Source organism: Anas platyrhynchos, chromosome 16 (assembly GCF_047663525.1).
Source record: "Anas platyrhynchos isolate ZD024472 breed Pekin duck chromosome 16, IASCAAS_PekinDuck_T2T, whole genome shotgun sequence".
Lineage (NCBI taxonomy): Eukaryota > Metazoa > Chordata > Aves > Anseriformes > Anatidae > Anas > Anas platyrhynchos.
Genome location: NC_092602.1, coordinates 8,721,656 through 8,732,478, shown reverse-complemented (window position 1 = coordinate 8,732,478; position 10,823 = coordinate 8,721,656). Strand labels below are relative to the sequence as shown.

General features: G+C 46.9%; 1 protein-coding gene across 10 annotated transcripts in view; it reads right to left on the bottom strand.

The window, feature by feature from the left end:
* ADORA2A (adenosine A2a receptor) overlaps positions 1-10,823 on the bottom strand; it is a 30,125-nt gene that overhangs the window by 7,592 nt on the left and 11,710 nt on the right. For all 10 annotated transcript variants that reach the window (XM_027470085.3, XM_072024320.1, XM_027470083.3 and 7 more), the window contains one exon: positions 5,340-6,217. In XM_027470085.3, coding sequence (XP_027325886.1) covers positions 5,340-5,689 — 350 coding nt within the window. In that variant the 5' untranslated portion in view covers positions 5,690-6,217. The remainder of the gene's footprint in view (positions 1-5,339; positions 6,218-10,823) is intronic.

Genomic DNA, 10,823 nt, shown 5'->3' with positions numbered 1-10,823 from the left:
TGGCAGGCCTGAGTCTCCTTTCCGCAACTGCATTTCCAAATTGGAAAAGGAGGAGCGGGTGAGGGAGTCAACCACACAATTCCCAGCACCCAAAACACATTTAAATCCACCTTCCAGAAATCAGGGAGGGATTCAGCTGATCCCTGGAAACGAGCAGGTTTCTCCAGCAAGTGGTGGGTCCTGATCAATGCATAGGGATGGCAGCAGAGAAGCTGCTTACATTCAGAGCTAATCAACACAACAAAACAGCATCTGTGCTTTGAAAAGAACACTTGGGGAGCAAGAGGTTGGCTGAAGGCACTTGAAGCCTGGAAAAAAAAAATCACAAAACCATGCAGCCCTGGAATTGGCTACATCTTGTCAGAGGAATTTTGAAATTGTGCAGCTGTTATCCCACGACTAGAGATGTCCCTTCCCTTCCACTAAAAATACATTCATTACTGCTCCAGGCAAACAACCCCCCCCCAGCTTCTCCCTCCCTCTTACCCTCTGGGGATTCCCATGCAACAAACTTTACAGGCTTAGGAACAGCGCTTAACCCAAGCAGCCTGCTGCTTCCCAGCTGCGGTGTGTCGCGCTGGCAGCAGGAACTCTCAGCCCGTCAGTGCATTTCCATAACGCCTCACTCAGTATCTCCAGGAGGTAAGAGTGAGAGCTCACAGCATCGAGTGACAGTGTGTGGCACTATGCTGGCCAGGAACCCACTGAGGAGAGACTTGGGAGAGCTTCATTTCTAGAACCCACATGAGATGCCGCCAGCTGACCTGGCTGAGGTTGGGTTACTGCCAGATAGATTCTCCTGGCTGCCTTCTGGCTGCCCACTCAGGGAGCTCCTCAGGCTGGCACTGAGGAGTTTGTGTACCTGGCTAGGTGTCTTCCCAGGCTCACAGCAGCCAGGCCAAAGCTGCTGTCTGTCCCCCCAGTGCTCTGGGTAAGTGGTAAGTGCAGGGCTTTCAGGAAGCATCACATACAGCACGAGTTGCTGGCACCCCTATGGAGGAGATGCAGCCTGCCAAAAGGAGCTGCTCACACTGACAGCCCCTGTGCTGCACAACTGGCGAGCGGCTTTGTGGCACATCTGAGGTGTCCAGGCAGCACTGGACTGTCTGTGCACGAGCTCTTCTTGTGCTTCATGGTTTTTAACAAATCACTACAAACGCTGTTCACTCGGCACATCCCCCCGGTGCCTGATGCTGCTGCAGTCATAGGGGGCAAACAGGAGGAGGATATTCTGTCCCTACTGCATGCGACTGGAAACAAGATGCTGACAGCCCCAGCTCACCTAGGAAGTCGTGAGCAAGAAACCAAACCTAGACCTTCTCATGCACCACCTAAACAACTCTTTCCCACGACTCTCAGTCAAGAAACTTCCTCCCGTTATCAAGTGTAACTGATACTGGTGTGTGGCTACGCTGTGGGGACAGGATGGGGCAGTCCCACAGATGGGCACGGGGCCCCCAGTGGCAGCAGGCAGGCTGCTCACTGCACAACCAGCTCCCAGACTACAACCTTGGCAGCAGCAAGTTCCACTTGAAGCCACAAACAAATAGCACTGCTTTCAAAGCCATGCCCATGGCTGTTCAAAGGAAGAAGGGAATTATTCTTTCATATTAGATTGGATCTGGCCATACTGGCCAAGATATGGGCCCATGTAGGAAATGCTTGGTGTAAGGTCAAAAGACTTACAGTGAGCAGGGAAAGACAGAAGGCCAGTGGCACTCAAAGCAGCAACGAAACATTAAGTCACCGATTCACTGAATCAGATGCTCAGATATGCCTGTTTGAGGAAACAACCCTTGAGAATTAAAGGAACTGCTAAAACAGACTGTTCTCAGTACAAAGGTCCCTTCTGAGTCCTAGACTTTATTCAGGGCTTTTATCCATCTCTCCATTTCTTCCCACCCCGACTTAGAGAAAGCAATGCTTCACGCCCAGCTCCCTTAGCCCCTGGCAGAAAAGCAACCTGTCACCCCACTGCCAAGCCAGAGCTGCAATTTCAGTCCCCACTACACGGGATAAACGTGGCCCGATGCTCCAAGTGTCAGGAAGCTGCACCTCAGCAAGACTTTCCCAGCAAAGCATCCCAGAGTCAGCTCTGAAGTACTTTCCCTCAGAGGAAAAGCTCTCCAAGTTCCTGTAGCTGGCACCAAATGGCAAGCACACGGACTTATGCCTCAGGCGAGCACCTGAAGCCAGCACACAGAGCAAGCAGCAACCTAAGAAAACTTTTCCATTTGGCTGCAGGAAGAAAGAACTCCTCTCTTTGCATCAGAGCTACCTGTCCTTCACCACGGGAACGTCTGCACAACAAGTGCATGCACGAGAGCACGTGGCTGGGCACAGCGCCCTCGCAGCATTTCCTGGCACCAAAGAGCCTGGAAAGTGGCAATTGTTCTCAGCCCGTGACTTCATCCTGGAGCTCCGACTCACAGCCAGTTTTGTTCAGAACACCCAGGGGTTTTATATCAGCGACCACAGGTTTTCAGGTACCTGCCATATTAGGGAGACACTGTGTATTTAATGCTACACCGAACAATGGCTCGGGCTCACTTCCTTGGGAGTGCTTTATTGCTACTTTCAGAGTGCTACACTTGTACTAATCCTGGCAGCATTCTGCAAAGCATTTGGGAACTGCCAGAAAGTTTTTCAAATTCTGCACAATGTTTTAATTATTTGAAAGGCATAACCCACAAGACATTCTCTAAATAGGGTTGTTTTTTTTTTTTTTATATGTTTATGTTTTTAGCTATGCGTATCCTTCCTCACTGCATTTTTTGGGGAAAGGTTCTTTTATCCACTGAAAAATCACTCCATACATAACACCAGTTATTTACTGAGGTGTTCAACACTAAACAGAATCAGAAATCCCACTCTTGTTTCCTTAATACAGTTTATTTGTGTTGAAACAGGTATCCATTGAGACATGGATATCTTTCTTAGGACAAATTAGATATTAAAAAGTTGAAGAAAAATAGGTTTGGCCCTTTTTCATTTCTCTAGAATACACACAAGAAGTCTATTTATTTTTAAGAGAATTTATCAAAATAGTATTGGGAATGCCTCGTTACCTTTTCTGTCCTCTGAAAGGAGAGAAGTACTCCCAGACATTAAAGGATGGGGCAAAAACATTGCATTCTTAGTGGCAGAATTTTCCTTCCAATCATTTGACGCACTTTTGAGACAATCAGGTGTTAGAAAAATAAAAAAACAGAAGAGGATGTGAGCAGTCTGAATCATACCACATTTCCCTCTTCAGCTAATCAGCTTTCACTTTCTCAGTGTGTCAGAACCTATAAATCTAACGTTCGTTCATCCATAAATTCTTCTGAGGAAAAGAGAATTGACAACTTCTTCATTCCTACCGTAAAAGGACAAACCAGTACAGGACAAGGAGGGGGAAGAACCCATGGATCTACCTGTCGGTTTCTATATCCAATAAACTCCACGGTTTCTGGAGTGGAAAAGGGTGTGTTCTGTTTTTTCAACAACAAAATAGTGAAACAGGTACACTGCCCAGCACTGGTGCAGTCAGATTTTACTAAAAGACTCTACTGTGGCTATTCCAGGAAATTAAACTGCAAAGACAATATAATTAGAATAGTACCAAAAACGGGCAGAAATCCAGATTTCTAAAATCCTTTTCCTGGCAAGATATCCTCTTAACAGTATGAATGCTTAAACTGTCAGCACAAGTTTTCAGAGTTAACTTATGAGAGATGAGTTGAAGACATCAGACCTTTTCAAAATCATTTCAGAGGCAAGCTACCAAAGGCTTCTCTACACATGCTTCTTTGTACTATTTATCAGTACATTGGGGTATGACCTGAAAACATCTACCTATATGTAGAAATGCAAAAAAGTGGAGACAGTCCAGTTTATAAGTATATTGATAGAGCTTTCCTCTGCAATGGAATGGAATTGTTATTCCTTACAACTGCCCTAAAGCAGAGGCTGTAACACTTAAAACTGTAAGCTTGGAAGCCAACAATTAACGGTAATGTTAGAGCAGCACGAGCATGCTGGGACAAGCCTTCAGGAAAGACTTTGCTGCACTGGTCCACATGGAAAGGTAATCTCCACAGCCCTAGGGAAAAGAATGCTTTCTATTTTTGAATGGGACGTCTGTGTTCATCAGCATAAGTGCTGGATGACCAAAGTACTCACAAGAGACAAAACCAAACTGGACAGCTCGACACACGTGATTTAAACTTGACAGGAGAGAGGAGATCCAAAACCTCAAACCTGAGAGCATAATAATCGGAAATTTGTTCTGTTTTTGCAGCTACATTTCTTTTTCAGCAGGATAGGAAGCAAGTCTCTCCATTTGTGAGAGCACGCTGCATCCTCCTAAGGACGAGAGAGGAAGGAAGGAGACTCCTGTATGCTCTGCCAGCGCTGGCCTCTCTTGGGGCTCTCTCTGCATCTCTCAAGCTTGCTGAACAACTTGCAAGTGCTGTCACAAAGCCTTTAATTCAAACCCAGCCCACAACACGTAGTGCTGCTCTGCACCCACAGGCAAACAAACCCCATCACAACAAAGTGCTTCAGGGAGGCTGAGCTGAGTAGCAGCCCCTGTGCATGCAGCAAAACTTCCCCTTGTCCCACATCAGCCTCCCTGGTTGCACACCAAGTCGCAGCCAGTCTTATTCAGCTTTCAAGCTCTAGGAAGAGAAGGACATTTAACTCCAGGGTGGAGAGCACAGAATAACCACCTTCAGGGCTGGAGTGGGGACAAGCTCCTGCCTGGGCCTAACACACACTTTGTGTGCAGATGCAGCTGGAGCTAGTCCAAGCTTCTTCATGGCATGCTGCCTCTCCTCCCTTCACATTTAATGGACCCAAAGGGAAAATCCCCATCCATACCCTCCTACAAGCCTGCTCCACCAGCTGCAGGCAGAGTTCCCCATTCTCCCCAGTAGGAAGAAGACAAGCTGACCTCAATCCCCTTTCTGTCCCCACCACGTATTGTTCTAGCTCCACTTTCCCACTGCGATCCTTCCGGTGCTGTTGGCCGTGGCTCAGAGCACAGGTTATTGAGGTTATAGCAAAATCCTGTCTAAATATGGAACGGCAGCTCCTAGGCAGCACCGTTGCAAAGCCGTGGACACAGGCTACGTGAGATCAGGGAATAACAGGAAAAAGAAACAACCAGAAAATCCAGCAACCAAGGTAGGCCCCTAGAAACATGGGCTTTGCTGCCCCTGCCAAATTACAAGGGACAAAGCAATGCTGCTCATTTAACTTTCCCCTCCTCAGCCCACCTTCAAATCTGCTGCTTTTACTGATGCTCGTTCCTCGCCACAGTGCCCCCTCTGCCTCCCAGCCCATCCCGTGCTTACCTGAGGGGTATGCGGATCGCAATGATTCTGTCGATGGCGATAGCAAGGAGGCTGAAGATGGAGCTCTGAGTCAAAACCAGGACGAAGCAGGCAATGAAGAGGCAGCCATAGAAGAAGGCACAGAAGCCAGTGCTGATGGTGATGGCAAAGGGGATTGCCAGCACTCCCACCGCAATGTCAGCAGCAGCCAGGGACACCACGAAGTAGTTGGTGACGTTCTGCAGGTTGCTGTTCAAGTAGACTGCCCAGCAGACCAGGATGTTGCCCAGGATGGCCAGCACCGCAATGACCAGTTCCAGGATGATGTAAGCTATGTCTGAGAGGAAGTCTTCCTTCCCATGTACTAGCATGGTGAGAGCGACCAGGCCAACGTGAGAACGTGCCAGAAAAGCTCAGCGTTCATATCTGCAGAGCACTGAACAGCCAAGACACCTCAAAGCTGTCCGGGGTCTGAAGAGCGCTCAGCTGCCAGCCGCCGAGGGTGGCTCACCCTCACACCTTTCTCCACATGGCTGCCGAAGATCTTGGCAGGAGCAGGTGTAAAGAGAAGAAAACAGGGGCTGCCAACTCCAGCCAAGTGGATTAACCAGATGTAGAGTAATTCAAGCTCCAGCAGATGAATGGACAGGAGAATACCTCACGCAGCCAAACACTGCTTCCCAGGCCCCAAAGTCCGGCAGGCAACACGACACAGCAAGTATGCTGGATGGCAGCGTCACATCGGCTGTGAATTTTTGTTTCCTGTTGACAATCACACTGCTAGTCATGGCTTCCTGTCATACACACCATCCTCTGGTTCTCTTTTTCCCTTTTTCTGCCCAGGACTTGGGAAATATTCTCTTCAGCTGAAGCAAACATTCAACTTCTTCTGTAGTTTCCTTTAAAGAAAATAATAATAATAACAATAAACAAACAAAAACCACATACGCTAAGTAATCAGCTCCACGGCGGAGATGGAAAAAGCAAAATCTCATTAAAGTGGCACATTAAATTGATAACGGATATTAAACAGACCTAGAAGAATACATCATTGGCAAAAGTCTCACATTTTGTCTATCCTGAAAGCTGCAGGGCCAGGCCCAAGGTTCAGGAAGGCAGTATTTCACAGCGGTGATGAGAAACAAGGGACGTTTTGTTTTCGAGGCTACCAACTGAGCTGGCACTTCAGCAGCTGCTCACTAGTCTGCCCTGAAACATGAGAGCCCCATTAATTATGCCCTGGCAAGCGCCGTGGCTGCAGGGAGGCAAGGTGGAGGAGCCTTTTTACATACACCTGTCTCCCTCCAGTCCCAAACCCAGCACTGGGCCATCACGTGCTGCCCACCCTCACGTACTTAGCCACAGAGGCATGCTGCACAAATATGCTGCTCTGCGATGACACGAACATTCGTTCATTCACAAGGGCATGATGCTGCTGGCATGTGTTCACCCTGTTCTCGTACCTGCTTTTTTCCTCCGAGTCCACAGATACTGAAACACAATCAGCAGCAGGGAAAATAAATAGTTCAAGGCACCCCAGAGAGTACTTATCAGTACTCTCCTGCTGAGAACAGACACCCTTTACAAGGGTCTCTTTAGGTTCCTCTCCTGCAACACCATCTTTTTGCTCACATAAATATTCACCCTACAGGCAAGCCATTTTATTTGCTATGCCTCTATTGTACATAACGTCTTTCTGCATCCTCACATTCTGATACGCTTTATAGATAAGGTCAGCTTGATTCTTTGACCAGCCAGAAACACACCCAAGACGTACCCCTCCCAGAAACACACACAGGCACAACGCCACCAGCATCTCCTGGAGCACACGTTCACATTCCTGCATCATACACACAAACCTGGACTCAACACGGTGCCGTCTGCAGGGAAATCCAATCCCTCCAGCTGCCATTTCACAGGAACAGATACACATCGTCTACATGTGCATGTGCCTCATTTGCACACTGATCTTGCAGGTCACCTCACATCTCTGCTTTCAGGTGTGTTTCACCCCAGTCTCAGGTAAAAATATAGCAAGAGAATACAGTGCCCTGAGCTTCGTTGCACAGTGAAGAGAATTGTTTGCTGTCTTATCCTGTTATTCCAGAGTGGGTTTTAAACCTTGTTTAGCAGACTTTAGTAGAAATATATTTTCTCACTAATTTAAGAGAACAGCAACTTGAAACACCAGAGTTGGGAAAGAGAGACATTGCACTAACTGAAAAATGACTCAGTTTCAGAAGCAGCATGCGCCTCCAAACCGAAAGCTTTTTGGTACCTCATCCACAGCTGACCTGCTGTGTTCTAACCCACTGGAGTTTCATGCCTTCACAGTTCACTGTTTTGAATTCAGAAACCTAATTTCACAGGACAAAATAAAAGGGTAAAGACAGCGATAATAAATGAAAATATGATTAACTCGTGATTCACATCTGATCTCAGGAATATAATCTAATTTTAGACCTTTCATTGATTTAGAGCTCTATTGCTAATGCTGCATTTGAAAGGAAAGTGAATGGCTCTTGGTGGTTTGGATGTGTTTCAAAAACCTAGCTTCTCTCCACCTTCAACAATCTTCTGTATGTGTTTTGTTCGGTTTGTGTGGAAGAAATGAACAGAACAGATTAGTTTGTGATATAGCTATTAAGAGGGAGATAATGATCATCCATTTAATCTTTTCTAAAGAACAACAACAACAAAAAACAAGTCTCTACATTATCTTTTTAGCAAAAACCCTGTTTGTCACTGACCTCCCATAGATTGTTTCATTGTTTCTACCTTCTGAAATTCCAGGGATGTCAGCAATGTGCTCCTACATCACTTCTACAGCATCTGATTGTCCATTTCAAATCCCAATAGGTTTGTTTCAAGGCAGCAATAATGAAAACTCCCCAGCCCGACTTCCAGAGAAGGAGATTTGAGTTAATATCAGATAGAGACAAAGAAAATTGGGAGGGAAAGAAAACAAAGGGCAAGATGAAAGCTAAACTACAACGCTTCATGTGCAAGAGCAAGAAAGGGGCTGGTGGGGGAGAAGGCAGGAAAAAGGTGGCAGGAGCCAAAAAAACAAACAAGGGAAGCAGTGGGGAAAAACAAGTCCGTAAGAGAAACACCATGCACGTCCATCAGATGAAGGCTCTAACTGGTTCGGGCTCCCATTTTGTTTAACCTGACTCTTTCACTGGCTCGTCGCAAACATGTTTTCCAATAGGACATGGAGTGAAGCAGCAAACCTACACAGCAGAGGTCCCCCTCATGGCAATCATTCAGCACAAAGAGGAAGCTGGATTACTGACAGCTCTCCACATAACCTGAAAAAGCACAATGCTGGAATATGAAATTTGATGACCACATCACAAACTGTTCTCTAGCACTGCAGTTTTTAACCTTCTCCTTCAACTGTGTGCTTCATGGCCTGATTTTAACTTTTTAATATGGCTTTGAATTTGTTTGGTCCCATTTCCCATCCCCCTTCACAAACAGTGGCCTGACAGTTGAGCCCCAGCTCCAGCTATTTATCCCGAGGCAAGCTGTGAGATGTTATGCCCAGAAGAGGACAACATGTCCTTCCACCCCACTCTGCTCCCAGATGGGCTGGAAAACACTTAAGAGTTCTGCAGAGCCAGCACATCTCAGAAGAGAAATGACCAGAGCTGAGCAGGTGTCCCAGCCACGACCGAACAACATTTTGTGTCCGCTTCACTTCAGCGCCAGAGCTTCTGCAGAAGCAACTGCTGTTAGAAGCAGGAATTATTATTATCAGCCACCCAACGCAGCACGTCAGGGGCCTCACTCGCTGCTTACAGAAGGTGTCACCACCCACGAGGTTCCCGTATTTGGCCCAAGCTTCCCTCTCGTTTTATTCACCTCTCGCAATGTCAGCTTGCTGCAGCCTTTACCCAATGTGATGAGACTCAAATTGCAGACACATTTGCCACTTGCTTTTAAACAAGTACAGGTCCAGTCTTCATGTGTATATGACTAGAAATTTACTGCACAGAGACAAAATGAAATGCAGACCACCTAGAAAAGAAGACATACCCAGAGGCAATACAGAATTTATTATAGAAGCATCTACTTCATGCACGACCCAAAGGCTCAGCAACCAGGTCTGACAATACAAAATTAATTAACAACTTGTTTTACTCACTGGGGAAGTGTATATTTAACAGCTCAGGCCCTTCAGGGATCAATATGGCAAGCCTCCTGAAACTTCAGGAGAATAACCTGTATCACACAACATGCTGGACAGCTACGATTAGTATTTCTACTCAAGCTCATGTTTTGTTTTGTTAATTAGATTAATTCTTCCTTGATACCTTGGGCTATGTTCCGGCTTTCTCCCCATTATTAAATAAACCTTTCTTGCCACTCACGAACCTGTAAAGCTGTTGCTCTGTTCATTTTTAGTGACTTGGAACACTCTGTTCTCTCCCATATTTCAGCCTCAGTGAAAAACTGCTCCTTGAAAATTCAATAAAGCATCTGAACAGCATGTTCCCATGGAGCAATTCAGCACTGGAGACCAAGCAAGCTTTTGTTTGGCATCTCCAGTTGGCTTTGGACAAAGGTGTTGCCCCTTCACTCTCCTGAGCACCAAAAGATCAAGGTGAGCCTTTGGCCACTGCTTGCTTCCAACCACCCACCTCGAACAAACTCCTTCCCAGCACTTGGCCTCTTCATGCTGAGCTCAGGCACCTCAGCTTTGGCTTCACGCTGGGAAGATGATGTGCCCTCCACACCACGTGCCAGACACATGACACGTCTGTGACACTTAGTTTGACAGCTATTCTTACATATTAGCAAAATCTCCTGGGGTACAACAGTCCACAAGGCACTCAAGACATCTATGGGCATGTAGGTGACAGGCGGCAGTGTCCCCAGCCTCCAGAAAGGATTGGTTTCTCCTCGTCTGCTTCAGGATGGTGCGAGCAAGGCAGCAGCACAGCAGGCAGCTCGGAGGCCACGGGGGAGTCTTCACCAAGCCCCATTCCACAGATCACAATCTACATCTCCTGACAACATGACCCTTCCCAGGTACCAGCCACGTACACATTACCTAGCTCCCTTAGGGAAAATCCTTGCATTCACACGTGGCTGCAAGCAGAGAAGTAGTGCTGCTACATCGTTTCCTACTTTCCAAAGCCTGGAGGGGGAGATGCTTGTCAGTTTTTATGCTCTCAAAGTCCTTCAGCTCAAAGAGGATCTCACTATCTTTTCAATCCAGGTTTCCAAGAAACCTCGCCTCTCCCCATTTCTTCAGAGGATCGAGTCACAATAAACAAGTCAATGTGCACACAGGCACTACACAAAAAGCTCACTGCAAACAGTGAAAATAGCTATCCTTCAGGGGAGAACAATGTGAATGGCAGCAACACTTTCCAGCATTGCCTCCTGGTTTGCTTTCTGAAGTTTCGTATTTTATAGTTCAGAGAAGCTTCCCCATAACCCTAACTGGTCGCATGAGCCCGGTGTGCTGGGAGCTGTTGGAGAGCAGCCTCTCTG